Source organism: Clarias gariepinus, chromosome 25, assembly GCF_024256425.1.
Source record: "Clarias gariepinus isolate MV-2021 ecotype Netherlands chromosome 25, CGAR_prim_01v2, whole genome shotgun sequence".
NCBI classification, from domain to species: Eukaryota; Metazoa; Chordata; class Actinopteri; order Siluriformes; family Clariidae; genus Clarias; species Clarias gariepinus.
This window is the reverse complement of record NC_071124.1, coordinates 5,301,903-5,318,890: the sequence shown is the minus strand read 5'-3', so window position 1 is coordinate 5,318,890 and position 16,988 is coordinate 5,301,903. Positions and strand designations below refer to the sequence as shown.

Below are 16,988 nucleotides of genomic sequence, written 5' to 3'. Positions count from 1 at the left end.
CTCTTGTTTGTCGTGTGATCAAGGTTTGCATAAGTAGTAGATGTTAGGGACGTAACACATAACATTTTAATTGCATTTTGCTAAAATGAACGAAAGTAACCAAAAAAAAATGGTTAGTTAATTTTGCTGCACGGCCACTAGCAGCTCCAACATCGTTGTGAAGTTTGCGGACGACACAACAGTGGTGGGTCTTATCACCAACGGTGATGAGACGGCATACAGGGATGAGGTCAGTGCCCTGACACATTGGTGCCAGGAGAATCATCTCTCCCTCAATGTCGGAAAGACCAAAGAGTTGATAGTGGACTTCCGGAGGTGTAGGGGTGCACATTCCCCTATTATCATCAACGGCGCTGCTGTGGAGAGAGTGAGCAGCTTCCGCTTCCTGGGTGTCCAAATAGCAGAGGATCTCACATGGTCAGTTCATACTGACAAAACGGTGAAGAAGGCGCAGCAGCGACTCTTCTTTCTCAGGAGACTAAAAAGATTTGGCATGAGCCCCCGCATACTTAGGTCCTTCTACCGCTGTGCCATCGAGAGCATCCTCGCTGGATCCATCACGACCTGGTACGGCAACAGCACCGCCTACAACCGCAAAGCTCTGCAGAGAGTGGTGCGTTGTTCCGAAAGGATAATTGGAGGTGAGCTTCCCTCCCTCCAGGACATCTACAGGAAGCGGTGCCTGAGGAAAGCGAGGAGGATCATCAAAGACTCCAGTCACCCCAGTAACCACCTATTTAAACTGCTCCCGTCAGGCAGGAGGTATGGAAGCATCCGGTCCCGAACCAGCAGGCTGAGGGACAGCTTCTATCATCAGGCCATCAGACTACTGAACACTGACCAATAGGTCTCCACTTGTCACTTTCACAATGTCACTTTACAGTCACTAAGCCACTTTATGGATTCCACATTGCACATAATTGCCTTTTTGCACAACAATCATTGCGGTCATTCCTTATACATTATACACAAGTAAACACTCCCACAATCGTGTGTGTATGGGTATATACATGTATGCATATGTGTGTATGTGCATATGTAGATATATGTATATATATGTATGTGTATATATATACATAGACGTGTATATGTGTGTATATTCTGTATGTGTAGATGTGTATACTTATGCTCACTTTTTATTTATTTATTTTTTTTTTTAATAAATTATATATATATATATATACATTGTTACTGAGCAGCGCATATCTCTGTCTTTACCATATGATGATAAATGTGTACCGCCTGTAGGATTATAAGGAAACGGTGACGTTTTACCTCCTCAAATGCCTCCAAAGTCTCAAAACTTAACTTGACTGTAGGGGTTTGGGCACACAGGGCTTCCAATGCATCGACTGATTAGCACTGGCAGTGTTTTAAGGCTGGTGTAAGCGTGTGTAATGAGTGGATTAAGAATAATTTGCTCTCAGAGTTTGGAGAAAAAGGGCAGATCAAAGGCTTTTAACCAGAGATTTATTTTATAATGTAACGCCATGGGGATGCATTTCTGTTGCTTCAGTACAGAATCCATTATAAATGTAAAAATAAGAGTCAGTCCAAAATCTTGGAGTCAGTGTGGGCGATACATGAACCGTTACACGAAAGAATAGTGATGAAAATTTTGTATATAACTGTAAATATTTATATTTGATCCACTGCAGTGACTGTTTTTTTGTAAAATACACGTGAGCTACTTCTGGGAATTGTAAGCATCTACAAATGTTCGTAGAACCGCGGTCCGTTCGCATTTGCGAAAATTCGTAAGTCGGATGTTCGTAAGTCGGATGTTCGTAAGTCGGATGTTCGTAAGTCGGGGACTACCTGTATTGTTGATCTGTTCATGCACTATTATGATTAGTCCAAATTTTTATTCTTTCTTTTGTGCCTGATTGATGCCTTTACGCAGCTGAGAACGAATGTTAATTTTCACCAGATTGCACAAATATTATGTCTCCTCACATGGAGAGAAAAACTGAAACTGAAGTGACCAGTCTTTTTGTCTTCCCTTAGAGAAACGAGATGTCCCTGTTTAAGGCTCGGGAGTGGTGGTCGGCTGTGCTGGGCGGCGGGGAGGAGTTTGATCAGGGCTGCCTTTGCGTCGGAGATGTGGACAACAGCGGAAGTGGTTACGGTTAGTGGTGACTATATAGATATCACGTTAAGACGAACCTTTTAAAATGTTTTGATTTTGTATTTCTATGTGAAATGAAAGTTTTTTTTTCATCTAGAAAAGTGTTAGTCGAATTACAGTCGTTATTTAGTTCCTTTCATTTGCAAGAACAAGAAGTCAACAGATCTCAGGATGATTACGAGTAACACTCCTAATCTAACAGGAACTGTTTGTGTATAAACCTCTACTCTCTACAGATAAGGTGGTGGTGGGCAGCTACATGGGCATGCTGCGGATCTTTGCCCCCCACGCCCCCAGGCCGGCCGAGCAGAGCGGAGTGGATGCCCAGCTCCTCGAGGTCCAACTGCGAGACCCCATCATACAGGTGGAAGTGGGCAAGTTTGTCTCGTAAGTCATCGCCGCCTCAGGATGAGCAGAGACACATAAGAGATGAAAAATCTTCCTTTGTTCTAATGAAAAGCGTGAAGAGTTTAATTCGTGCCCACAGTTATCTGGTTTATGATACAGAAGTGAAAATGTGAACACGAGATCTGAGACTTGACCTCATATGATGCCTCAGCAGGCCAGGTACTTTTTGTAAAATTTGATAATGAGTTTCTGTATGTTATAATACAGATATGATGATATTCTTTAATATCAGGTGGTGTATTATTTGTTCACCACAAGTGATAGATTGCTTATTTAAAGACTTTCTTCTTCTTTTTTTTGTATACCTTTTTAAACTGACTAAATTGCCCTAATTATTAGAGGCAGTATAAACCTAAACCACATTAAGAAGCGTTCGACTTGTGACAACTGGGACTTTGTGATGATGTTTCTTCTGAATGAGGGCCTGGAACCAATTTACAGACAACGTCAGGCACAGTATGGTGATGAGATCTTAGCCACAGTAAAAACATTTGAACTGTGCAAAGTTTTTAAAGAAGGCCGTACATGCATGATCTCGCCACATCCTCATGTACAGTCCTGATCATGCTCCGAGCTATTTTCACATGTTTAAGCCATTAAAGGTGTTCCCGGGAGGCCAGCGTTTCAGCTGTGAAGCAGGCTGTCCGATCATGGTTCGGATGTTCTGAGAAAACTTTCTACCTTCATGGTTTCCAAGGACTAATGAAACACTGGGATAAGTGCATTAGTGTAGTGGGGGGATTATATAGAGATTTTAATCTTTTTTGGTGATAAATAATATTGATTTCAGCTTTTTAGTAGAATAATAATAATAATTGTAGTTGTTACTGTGCAGCTGCACCACATACCTTAGTTTCATTTAGTGCATTAGTATGACCATGTAGTTATATCTCTATCTATATTTCTCTGTAAACTATTTTGTGCATCTCAGAGATGTGTCTTTTATTTTTATTGTTCAGGACATTCTGTTGAAATGTGGTCTGCTTTTATCTCTTCTTGTTGGTTTAACACACAGGAGTTAAAGTGTAGTGAAAGTATCTGTACATTCCCTTTTTTTTTGTTTTGTTTTCCCAAACAATATCTCTGGGTTGAAAGACCAAAAACTCAAATCCAGCACATTGTTGAGGCTTCAGAATCAGTTCTCTCACGGTTCTCTCGTGGGTGTGTGGACCGTCCCCGGTGCTTATACAGCTGGGACGTCTTAATTTCCTGATTGCTCACATGTGATGTTGGAACAACACTGGAATGTCATGTTTGCAGGGTGAGGACGTCTCCTGATTGTGAATGACCGAATGTGTGGCGTGTTCTGTGTGTGTGTGTGTGTGTGTGTGTCCAGGTGCTCAGAGCTGCTTCATTTGGCAGTGTTGCATCCCAGAAAACTGTCCATCTACGCCGTCTCAGGTTAGTGTCCCGTCAAGTGAAGAGGTAGGGTTGTGTTATAGAAAATGAATGAGCTCAGTCTGACCAAATGGAATAGAAAGCTCACTACTAACGTTTATTATGTCATTAATATCATGTTCTTGCTCTCTGCTGGTTTTAGGCACTGCTGGAAACGTGGAACACGGAGATCAATACCAGCTCCGACTGGTTTACGAGCACAACCTGCAGAGGACGGCCTGCAACATGACCTACGGCCCCTTCGGAGGGGTCACCGGTAAGCATGACTCCGTTTGTGTGTTCAGCATTCCATGTGGAAAGTACACAGTTTTTGCACTTCAGCCAAATCTATTTGATTAAATTAAATTAAATTAAATTAAATTAAATTGCTTCCTTATTTACCTGTTCATTATTTGCTATAAAGTCTGTTTATGTGGTGCACTGTGTATAGTGCAGCAATAAGACTTTTATCATTTAGCACTCAGCATAAAATATTTTCTATCATATAACTGTACTGTATATTCTGTTACTAGCAGTATTTAAGTAAATCAATCCATCGTCTATATCGATAACTCTGTGTAGAGTAGAGGGGAGGCTTGAGCCCGTCCCAGGAAACTTCCAACAAGGAATCTGTCTTTGCTTATGGGGTGCCAACTAATACACACACACACATTCTCACACACCTACTCATACCAAATTTGGAAATGGAGGTGAAGGAAAGAGGAAGTGCCTCTAGGAAACCCACCATGCACTGGGAGACCATGCAAAATCCATACACACAGACCAGGGATGAGATTCGAACCTCCAACCCTGAGGCCACAGTGTATTAAATACAGTCATATAGTCATGCAATCTAAAAATAATAAGATTTCTGGGTCAGTCTCACCTCGCATTAAGTCACATCACACCACACTGTTGAAACCTTGCTGAAATCATTAACACTTAACACAGAATAATCCCTAGTGTGTTACTCCTTAGTAGCCAGATAGGGCTTAAACCACTGACCTTATGATCAGTAACTCCTTAAGAGCTTTAGCACTGCCCGCTAAATTAACCCTGTTCACGCTAGTTTTAACCCAAGGAAATTTATGTGATCTTGATATGGGAACCAATCTCACACAGTACTGGCACTGCTTCCATGGTAAAGGATTATTTATGTTTGTGCATAAGGGTGCCGGCTCCTTCGTCGTTCTCAGACTGGATTATAATAAATCAGACTGGATTATAATAAAGCTTCTATAAATAGATCACCCTTCCATGTCAGTGTTTAATAGGCTTACTGTATGTTTTTCCTCATGCAATTTTGTGATTTTCCACATGGTGGCAGCAGAGTCTGTCTTTTTAACCCATGCATACGTTAAGCTTTAAACAAGATACCCTTGGGGGAAACGTGGAATAGTGGCACTTTAAATGTGGTTTCTGTGTGTGTGTGTGTGTGTGTGTGCGCGCGAGAACTGCTGAAGTAATCACAATGCTGAATTACAGTCCAGAACCTCCTGTGGAAAATAAAATGGCCTAATTAGTCATATATATGTCCATATTAATGACGACCCCGGAGCAGGAGGAGGTCCAGAAGAAGGGAAGGAGACAAGAGTAGAAGCTGAAAGGAATGTACTGTGTGCAGCGCATGGTGGCCGGGTGCTGACCCAAGCCCTGTCTGGTCCACTAATTACACAAGTAGCACTCATTACTCTGTGCTGAACCTTCCTGAAATCATTAACACTCACTCACACCTACTCACTCTTTCAACCACACACACACATACATGCTCTCATTAGGTTTCCATACGAGTAGGAGTAGGACTGTCTTTGTTGGTGGTTCTCGTTGACCTCTCATTGACGAGCGTGCAATCTTTTTTAATGGAGCAGTGAGACCTAATTAGTAGAGGCTGTATTTTTTTTACAGTGCATTGCAAGCTTTATTCTCTGTGTCATAAGGAGCGGGTCTGAGTGTAGTGTGACACAGACGAAAACCTCCGTACACACATCAGCATGAACATGAGGAAAACATCTGAAATGCTTAAAGCATGAGCCAATGTCAGCCCAGAACGAAATAACACTCCTCAATCCCTAAATGATCGGTTTATTTTCAGTGAAGGGAATGAGGTTTGTCTGAATAGTTGTGGTGTTTGTTTCTGGTGTGTTTTGTCTCTCAGCAAGATTTCTGCTTTATTTCTCCTTTTTTTTTCTTTCTTTCTTTCTTCCTTTTTTTTTTTTTAATTTGTTTGCACAGGACATCATTTCATCTGTATCCAGTCCATGGACGGAATGCTGATGTTCTTCGAACAGGAGAGTTATGCATTCGGGCGTTTCCTGCCTGGATTTTTACTCCCAGGGCCCCTGTGTTACTGCCCCCGGACCGACGCCTTCATCACGGTCTCCTCCTCCCGCCAGGTGGAGTGCTACAGGTCAGATCAACAACAACAGAGATTCTGATTATCTCTTAGTTTACAAAACATTGAGAAATTCAAATTCTGATAAAAAATATAGACAATAAGGTCTTGAAATTCTCAGTAGCTTAGATGTCCAGCAAGCCTGTGATGACCAACAACAATTTTTCAAACCCTTCTTGTGTACTCACGTTTTAAGAGAAATTGATAACGTGAACGAGATGTCCGATATAAAAACAAGACACAACAGCTTAAAACACAACAACGTTAACTAAAAACTGTTTTTTTAAATGCACACCCTTTTAAAGAAAAGTATAGTATAACAACTATTGCCCACTCGTCAGGTATGCAGAAATTTACAGTGGTACCTCGTCATATGTACGGCCTTAAAAGTTTTGGCCTTAAAACTGCGCATACTTTCAGGAGTATAGAAAGTCAGTGGAAAGCCAAGTGAAGCGAGTTTACACTTTAAATTTTTTTTTTTAATTTTGTGCAAGATTTAATAAAGACAGAATGAATGAAACGTGAGCCACTTATCATTCATTTACATGTCTTTCATATTTTTTATTGCTTTTATATGCAAAAATATGATGTCGGAAAATGGTAATATTGGTAATATTTTTGGGTGGCTGAAACGGATTATCTGCATTTACAGAATTAACTATGGGAAAATGTGTTTTCGCAATACGAAATTTTGCCTTAAGAACTCACCTCCGGAACAGATTAAATTCATATGCCGAGGTATCGCTGTACATCCATTATTGGTTTGTGCTAAAACACTTAGTTTATAGAAAGTTACCTAACTAGTTATTACATCACATTAGCTAGGAATTTTTTGCCTCTTCAATTTAGATTACTGTCTTGGTAGGATAACAGGTTTATTATGATTTGTGCTCGCTGTGTATTTTGTAAATTTTGGAGCCCTCTGCTGGTTATGACTTTAAGTGCAACTTTTAAGAAAATATTCAATCTTGAGTTTGTTGTATTAAAACTTCAATTAAAAATGTTATTAAAACATTTAAAATAAAAAAATGTTATGTGCTATAATGGGCCTACTATTAAAAAAAAGTAAAAATAGCATTAAAAAATTTAGTTGTAGTATATTATTATTATTATTATTTAAAAAAATTTTTTTTGCCTTTAAATATAAGAAAAATTTCACAATATGTAAGAAAAGATTTCAGCATTAATATTTGAACACATTGTTTTAATATGCTACATTTTGCCACAGTTCTTAACCTTATTTATAATAAATATTACTCATTAATTATATGAAATATTTAAAAAAAAATTTATATCACCACTTTTTCTCCATAATAGTATGATTTTAAAATGTTGGTTATTTTTTATTTAATAAAATAACCTTTTAAATAAACCTACCTTTTTTTTAGTTTAGTTTTAGCTTTTCTTAGTGCCCTAAAATGCTCTTGTAAAATTGTCCACACAGTTTGACTGATGAAGCCTTTTTCTTTTTTTTCTTCTTCTAGACGAGGTGTGCGACTAGAGAACTTGGCCCTGGTTCAAAAGGTCAAGGGTTCAATTTTAGCTGATTTCTCCCAGTGCCATTAGCGAGGCACTTACCCCAAAGTTGCCCCAGGGGAGCTGTCCCTGCAATTAGCAATAAGTCACTCAGGGCAAAAAAAAAGTCACTTAAACGAACTACCGCTATTGCTTTGAATGTGGTCCAAGCTCTTGTAGAATTATTCTCTCGTTTTCTTTGGCGTGTTTGACAGGAAAGGAGAGCGGGGATAAGCACGTGAAACGGGCTCGATCAAATTTGTCTCACCTTCGTATGCAAAGTTATATATGAGCAGAGAAGGCCATTCTTATTCTCACTTGTCATCCTGCTGACCACATCCTCTGTCTCCGGCATGTGGGGGGAAAGGGACATGGGGAATTGTGGGCAGAAATAGTAAAAAATAGTAGCCGTTGGACGGCGCAGCTGGTCGAGTAGGCGTTGCGTGGCTCTGGTGCTGTTTCCACAGCTGAGTCCAGTTAGCGGCAAGCCGAGGACCGTTTCTCACGTCCTAATGAAATTTCCACTCGCAGATCGCCACCATTTATTCTTCCATATAAGTTATGTATTTGGAGGTTTGAGAATGCAGGAAATGTGTGCAGACAGATTCTTGTGAAATGATAGCACGCGCGATCATCGTAGACCCGATCAGACTGAGCGCAACCACGTATAATTAAGGAAAACAGTTTTTTTCGAGGTTTGAGGTTGTACTGAATGTCGAGGTTTGCCTAAAATGCTGAATCGTGGAATGAGAATTGTGGGAGATTGGGGGGGAATACAGGTCTCGATGGCGTCGCGGTGAAGGTACTGCCCTCCACTGGACTCTCGCTGTGTGACGGTGTGAATTTCAGGCCGCCCAGGTTTTTCGTTTATTCAGCCGGTCCGGTCGTTTCCCTGCGTGCCGAGAGGAAGGAGTTTGATATATGTGTTTTCCGCGCCAGGTCCGTCCGGGATCTTCTTTCATATGAAAGACTCTTGTTGTTTCCTCTGGCGAGACCCTTTGCTTGTTGGATGATGAGTGGATGATGAGTGAATATAACACATACCCTGAGCTCCAGAAATATTGGCACCCTTAGGAAAAGTAGGGTTTAAAATCGTTTAACCATTTTTTAAGGATTTTCGATACTTCTGACCTTATCATAAATATAATTAATTAACTTAAACTAAATGTGATTTTGTTTTTAATATGTGTGGCAAAGCTATTGACACCCAGTTAATACAATCGTAAACCAGGTACAAATTAGGTGCAGTGCTGTGAAAAGGTATTCGCCCCTTTCTTTTTGCATATTTGTCACACTTAAATGATTCAGATCAGCAAAAAAAATGTAAATGATATTACAAAATAAACAGAGAAAATGCAAAATGCAGTTATTAAATGATGATTTCATTTATTAACGGAAAAACATGCCTGACTCTAATCTGCATGTCCTTGGACTGTGGGAGGAACCGGAGTACCCGGAGAAAACCCACCAAGCACGTGGAGAACATGCACACAGACCCCGAGGCGGGAATCGAACCCATAACATAGAGGTGCAAGGTGACGGTGCTAACCACTTCGCCACTGTGAAAAAAAAATTTTGGCCCACTCTTCTTTGCAGAATTCTTTTAATTCAGCCAAATTGAAGGGTTTTTGGAGCATGAATGGCCCGTTTAAGGATCTCAATCTGATTTAAGTCCAGACTTTGACTAGGCCACTTCAAAACCTTAATCGGCTTAATCATTCCAGGCTGATACATGTCAGTTACTTTGTTACTCATCTGTTCTTGAATTTCTTTAGATCTGGGTATGTTGTGAGGTTTTTTAGCGTGCTTTACTTTGTCAGACAGGTTGTATTAAATGATTTCTTGATTCAACAGGTCTGGCAGTGTTCAGGCCTTGGTGTGGCAGGAGAAATTTATCTCAGCTTTTAAGAAAATATGCTTAATCACAGTTCATTTTATGATTTAGAGGAGGCTGTGAATTAGGCAATTAAAAAAAGTAGAATCAGCTTTTGGACAGCTTTTTCCCCTTTAATAAATGAAATTATTATTTAAAAACTGCATGTTTTGTTTCCAGGGACTTCCTTAGTTTTTTTTTTTTTTTTTTTTTTTTTTTTGGATGGGTAATGGAAGTAAATATGAGGTGGGCAGCATGGTGGCTTAGTGGTAGCACTGTTGCCTTACATCTCCAGGGTCAAGGTTCGATTTCCGCGACCGTCTTTACAAAAGAAAATGAGATAACTATAAAGGTTATTTATGATCATAAGGGAAACCTAAAACACAAATGAGAAATGGTTGTTCAACTTCACAAATCTGGAAATGGATATAAAAATGCGTAGGCAGGTAAAATTCAGGTTATCCATAATATAAGTCTGGAACAATCGAATTGTTGCACTTAGCAATTTGGGTAATGCTCTGGGATTTTTATTTTCGTCTTTTTTTTCCTCGTTTGAGAAATATCAACCTTCTCATAAAATTCATTACCTGAAAATGATATTGAGAATAGTTTAGAAAGCACGCTTCTAGTTCTTTTATCGCCTCGTATTCTACAAATCATCCCACGCCTTATTCTGCATTTTCAGCCACCCACTCGCACACAAACACAGTCCTATACCTCATGCTCTTCCAAACATTCATGCATTCAGGATCACCACAAACGTAACCTCTGACACAAACACACACACACACACACGTTGTGTGTAGGTGAGCATTTCCTGGGCAAGTTGTATACATGGATTCGGACTTCATTATCCACACCACCACTGTTTCTCATCCTTTTCTTTTGGAGGAAAGAGAGGAAATGTTTATACTGTACACTGTGACAGCAAACCTCATCTCCAGTGGTTTCCTTCATTCTTGGCGTTTATTAAGTACGGAAACGAACCCATGTCTATAAAAAGGCAGTACTTTGTAATAAAAGCGACAGTGACGTTTTAAATTTCCAAGGTCCCCACATAAGGACGTGAGTTCTCATGACCTCATGCCTGTACTAATATTAATAGTGCCATAAAGCCATTGCGCTCTGTCCCGGTTGCAGGTACGAGACCCTGGCGGTCGCCACGGACGCAGATACCAGACAGAACCCGGAACAGCAAAGCAAAGGCTCTGGAAAGAGGCTTACGGTTAGTCTGTTTGTATTAAAAATAATACAAAAGTGACAGGAAGTAAGAAAGTGAGAGTTATAGGTTTGTGTGTGTGTTTCAGGCTGAATGGACGCTAGTGTTAGGAGAGCAGGCGCTGGATATCTGCGTCCCCTCTGTCTCTCCCTCAGCCTCCTCCATCTTTGTGCTCGGGGAAAGGAACCTGTTCTGCCTCCGGGACAACGGCCAAATCCGCTTCATGAAGAAACTCGAGTACAACCCCAGCTGCTTCCTTCCCTACGCCTCAGGTAACGGTACGATCCAGCCCGTCTGTGCCCGCTTCCCCAAGTTAAAGTCAATCCTGGTCAATTTCACCCCCCCCCCCCCCCTCCTGCTCTCAGAATCGGACCGAAATCCTCCCTCCTGCCAAAGACCAAATGTCCTGGAAAACAAATCTGGCTACTTAAAAATACACTTTTGTCACGGCCGGAGACGTTGGCTCCGTTTCATGGCAAGCTGCTGCTACGTTTGCTTCTCACTGAGCCAGTTATTCTTAACTGTTCCTCAAGAGGAAATCCACTGCGCTCGGCGCTTATTGCTTATGACAGCGGCCCCCGCGCGAGCTTCCTTAATGTGCCAGGATGCTTTTATTTGCGCAACATCTCGGGTTTATCAGATAAAACATGCAGACTCCTGCGCGTGTTAGGTTTGGGAGCGAGACGGGCCCCAAAAACAGGCCTGCTCTGTGTCTTTGTGTCGGGCCGCGAACGTGGAAATATCAGCAGCGAGACTCCGGTTTCATCCATCGGCCTCAATTTTAACACTTTGAGACAGCCAAGTGGGGTAAACACCTCGAACAGACACACACTGTTTTTATTCTTAAACCGTAGGTCATGTTATACAGTACATGTAACCTCATTATAGTTATGATCACTCTGTAAATTGGTTCAGTTTTTTTTATGGCACAGAAAATCATAAAAAAGTGTACGCGTTTCGCATAAGTTCGACTCCACCAGAGAAAGTCAGTGACCGCAATCTAAACAGATCCAAACAAAAGTGAGATAATCCCTCAATTCCTTTAAACTCGCCTACAATGCCAAGACCCACCTGACGCTGCGATCGACGCAGGAGCGAGGACAGAAATGCATCCGGTTTCCTAATTAACGTGCCAGACGTGACCGCGTCTAGGAAATTACATTACGAGGAACCAGACTCGAAACTGTGAAGTTCTTAAGTACAAATCTTTTCTCATTAAAGAAAAGTCTGGAGTGTTAAGTAGCAGCGTTTAAAAAGCACGCGCAAGAGAGAGAGAGAGTGAGGGTTGTAAGTCAGCTCTGGCAGCTCGGACAGGATGAATGGATGAATGAACCCGGTGTGGAAAATCATTTCCTGCCTTTGTAATATAGCACACACTTGTTTTATATAAAAAGTTCCAAGCCATTTAAATTGTCATTGTTTTGGCTGGAGCGCGAGTGACTTAGAAAATTGAACAGGCTTCCCCTTGGCTATTATTAAAAAAAAAAGTAAAAAAAAAAAAAAAAAAGAAAATCACTTACCTTTTCACATCCTCCTTTAACCCCATTTATGTCTTTCATTTTCCTTTTCTGTAATCCTGCATCCTTTTTAAGACCTTTGCAAGACCTTTATAAAATTATTCAAGCTCTTAAGTTAAAAGCACTTTTGTTTATGCAAAATAAGAAATTCTTCGGAGCTAGGCTAATGAATGCTGTTCATTCAAAAATTACACTTAAGCATTAAGGTTTTGTTGTGATAAAAAAAATCTGTATGCATGATTTAAATAGCTGAAAATCAGTTTCTCGAGTGCTTAAGTATATGTAACCTTGGGTTGCATAAAACATAGTGATTTTTTTTACAGACACAGTAGATATGGGGGGAAATCTATTCAGTTATAGTTTTTTTTGTTTTTAATAAAAAATTTTTTTTTGCGTATTTTTACATTTCAGGTGGTCCAAAATTGCTGTTCCACTATACTCCTGCAGGTGGCACACTCTAAACTATTCACACATTGGCAGGCAGAAGGTAGTGCACCAGTGACCACCAGGGACATGGGACCCAAAACAAAACAAAACAAAACAGAACAAAAAAACCTGGGGAAAGGAAAAAAGGGGGACATGGGATGCCAAATAAAAAAAAAACAGAGAGGGAAAGAAAAAAGGGACATAGGAAGGAAAAAAAAAGTCTAGACCACATGACACACTTAAGAACAATCTTCCAGTGCCAAAATACAGAAAGACCAAGCTCCAAGTACAAACTTTATATTTATATTTTAGGCCAAACTGAAAGTAAAACTTAGTAATTCTCTCCGTGCCTGTTTAACAACACGTGTAACTCTAATCCGAGTATTATTTGGCCTCTTCTTTGCTTCTTTATTTTTTAGCGGTTGTTAGCCATCTAGGCGGCACGGTGGTGTAGTGGTTAGCACTGTCGTCTTGCACCTCCAGGGTTCGGGTTTTCATGTTCTCCCCGTGCTTGGTGGGTTTCCTCCGGGTACTCCAGTTTCCTACCACAGTCCAAAGACATGTAGGTTAGGCTAATTGGCGTTTCCAAACTGATCGTAGTGTGTGATCGTAGTGTGTGCCCTGAGATGGATTGGCACCCTGTCCAGGGTGTACCCCGCCTCGTGCCCTAAGTCTCCTGGGATAGGCTCCAGGCCCCCGTGACCCTGAATACAGGATAAAGCGGTATAGATTATGAGTGAGTGGACGAGTGAGTGTTAGCCATCTTTTAGGTGCATTACTGCCACCTGCTGATCTAAACCGGTAACGCTGCAAAATGTTCGTGAGATCTCGCAAAACCATGTCCTGTTTTTTCCCCCCTTTTTAAAGATTTGATTTGATTTAGGGCTTTATTGTTATCACGATAATGGTATTCGCAATATCTGTATCGCAAAGAGTTGCGATAAATAAAATCGGCTAAGGTGTATGGTTACACGTAAATAAAAAGTAATGTTTAGAAGTAATTCATATTGTGTTGGCAGGTCTATATGGTAACAGCAAACCAGAAACCAGAATATCTGCTGAGGGTTTTAAGTCATTCATAGTGTTTTTGAAGTCTAAATCTTTGCAACTTCATTGACATATAGTTTATTTTTAGCCTTAATTAGATTTAATTACACCAGACGAATATCTATTGCCTGTTTATTTTAGTATGATCATTACATATATAAATGATTTTTAAAAAATAAACTAATAATAATAATAATAAATGCATTTCTCTAGGGAAATGCTGTATCGCAAGAAATATCATTATCGCAATATTCAACAACAATATTGCATGTTGCATATTTTCCTAATATCTTGCAGCCCTAATTTGATTAGATTTTGATTTTATAAGTATCAAATTGTTTGATCAAAATTTGTTCTGTTACAATTCTAAACAAACGTAGCAAATAACAGGATGCTGTGCTGCGTCAATAGTTTAGAACGTGCCACTTGCAGAATTCTAGAGGAATGGCAACAATTTACTAACTCAAATGCAAGCTTGTATACATTTAAAACTAATAATTAAAAAAATATTTTGGAGACTTGGCACACAAAAGAATTGCAATACATCATTATTTTTTCCTTTTTACCCCCCACCTCTAGTGTGTACAAGTGTAAGAGCGGGTGACCGAAAGGCCTAAATAGCTGTCAAAGGCGTTGTTCTTAATCCCAGGGCTTTTCTGGAAAGTGAGAAACAGATGAGAGCAGGCGGTTTTGAAGTGGCTTTTTGGGCCAGAGAAGGAGCCTGTCATTTACCTGACCTCCCTGACAATTCACTCCATGTGAGGCCTCTCGGTCTTTCTTCCTTTCTTCTCTCTCTCTCTCTCTCTCTCTCTTTCTTTTACACAAAATAAACCTTTGCGTTCCTGTCCTACAATAGCGCCTCACTCACGGTGTCCCTGTGTCCACAGTTTCCGAAGGTACAACCAACGTCCTGCTGGCCAACCATAACAACATGCTGCTGGTGTATCAGGACACGACGCTGAAGTGGGCGGCTCAGCTGGCCGGCGTGCCCGTGTCCGTGCGCATCGCAAGTTTCCCGTAAGTGCGCCCGCTTCTTCTCGGGTGAGGTCACGGCTTTAGTTTTATATCCCATTTCATCTGGAAATGGAAAAGTTTAACCGTCATGTGTTATTATTTATTTCGAAGCTTACGCTGAGAGTTTCAGGTCGGGTTACGGTTCACTCAGCGCCAGGATTACATTCTGGACCTTTATTTGAAACCGCAGTCGAACGTATGGCTGTACATTACTCACTTTCAGTCCATCCGTTCCTCCAAAATGGAAGAACTTCATTTTAATTCTGCTTTAATCTAAGCATCATAACATCTTCCATCCATCCATCTTTCATTCTATCCGTCCATCCATCCGTCTTTAAGTTTTGTTTTCTGTGCAACTTTTGTCTAAATTGAGTTTGCTTCCTTCTCATCTGATAAGGTAACAGATCCTCCTGTAGCCTGGAATGAGTGAAGGGTTCTCCTTCTTCTTCTTCTTCTTCTTTTTATTCTGTTTCTTCTTCTTCTCTCTGTCGCTCTTTGGGTCACTTGCTCTGGTTTTGTCCTGTCTGTCAGCACCATCTGAATAAGCTTTTTGTTCTAAGCTGAACACAGCTCTCGAACTCTTCCCCTCACACACGCACACACACACACACACACACACACACACACTTTAGAGACAGACAGCATGGAAATCAAAGCAGGTCGGCTTCCTTCTGAATAATCACTTCTGGATTTCCTAAGCATGATGCTCGCTTTTACCATCTAACTCTCGTATCTTTGCACTCGGGTTTGTTTTCGGATCGAGGCCACGAATTATTAACCGGCGCAGCTCACACACACACACACACACACGCACTGTTAAGTCGCACATTGGCTCGGAGTTATTTCACATCCCCGGTCAGAATCGCTGCCTAATCCACTACGCAGGAAAATTGCTCCAAGATGTCCCATATCTGGTGGCCAATCCAAACAGATAAGGAGTGGCCGCAACTCAAAATATCACATCTGAAACTGCTGTAATCGCACCGCAATTTTAAACAATTGTAATCCAAACATCAGCGACTAATAACTGCGGTTTTGTTTGTGTATTTAGTTTGGAGCGGGCTTACAGAAGCCAGGACTTTATGTACGAGTGTGTACGTATACGCATTACGTGGCCAGGTTCGTCTGCTTTACACTGATGTGATCTTAACGATGATCTTAATGATTTCTGCAGAAGTCCTGTCCAGAGTTCAAATCATGCACTCACGTTATTACAGGAACTCACATTAAGGAAGTTTAAGAGATGAATCACATGACTGCCCAAGTGCCATTGTTCATCACCCGAAACGTCATCATCGTTTTTTTTTCACTTTGCTTTAAGTAAGAATTTAAGGGAAAAAAACAAACCTCTAATAATTAATAAACATTGTGGACATGGTTTATTCCTCTTATTTCTCACTCACTCCTCAGTTCTTCCCTCGTCTCTTTCCATCGTGCTTTGTTTCTTCCATTCTTCCTTCCTTTTCACCGTGTCTGGCCTTATTTGTCTCCTTCCCTGATTTGTTCTGTACAGTAAGAACCTTTTAATCTATCTTCTATCTTTCTCATATAATTTTTGTTTTTCGTTTCCTTTTTTTTTTGTTTTCTTGATTGTTTCTGTACTCTCTTCTCTTCTTGAGCTCCTAAACCCCTTCTTTTTTCCCCTCCCTCCTCTGTCCCTTTCTTTGCTTCCTTTCTTGTTTTCATCTTTCCTTGCTTCTTAACTCTCTTCCTTCATTCCTCAGCCCACTCCTTATTCCCTTGCTCTTTATCTTCCTTCCTTTCTACCCCCGTCTCCATATCTTCTTTCCTTACTTCCTTGGCTCCGGTTTAATCCTTAACTCTTTTTTGATTCTTTCCTTCCTCGTTTGTTTCTCCATCATTTTTGCTTGCTTGATTTATCCTTGATTTCTTCTATTCTTTCTAGCTTAATTATCCCCTCTTTCTTTCTCTCTACGTTTCCTTCCTTGTTTCCATCTTTCCTCGCTTCTATACTCTCTTCCTTTGTTTCTTATTCCTTTTTGGTCCCCTGTTTCCTCGCTCCCTTTCTTCCTTCTTTGCTCTATCATTTCTTGATTTCTTAGTTCCTTTCA

The 16,988-nt window shown here is 40.6% G+C and overlaps 1 protein-coding gene across 2 annotated transcripts in view; it reads left to right on the top strand.

The window, feature by feature from the left end:
- The first annotated feature begins 2,016 nt into the window (after nt 1–2,016).
- The window catches only part of bbs9 (Bardet-Biedl syndrome 9), a 122,378-nt gene continuing 107,406 nt past the window's right edge, over nt 2,017–16,988 (top strand). For both annotated transcript variants that reach the window (XM_053486987.1, XM_053486986.1), the window contains exons 1-8: nt 2,017–2,128; nt 2,365–2,515; nt 3,873–3,937; nt 4,077–4,190; nt 6,146–6,320; nt 10,834–10,918; nt 11,001–11,184; nt 14,790–14,919. In XM_053486987.1, the coding sequence (XP_053342962.1) occupies nt 2,017–2,128; nt 2,365–2,515; nt 3,873–3,937; nt 4,077–4,190; nt 6,146–6,320; nt 10,834–10,918; nt 11,001–11,184; nt 14,790–14,919 (1,016 nt within the window). The remainder of the gene's footprint in view (nt 2,129–2,364; nt 2,516–3,872; nt 3,938–4,076; nt 4,191–6,145; nt 6,321–10,833; nt 10,919–11,000; nt 11,185–14,789; nt 14,920–16,988) is intronic.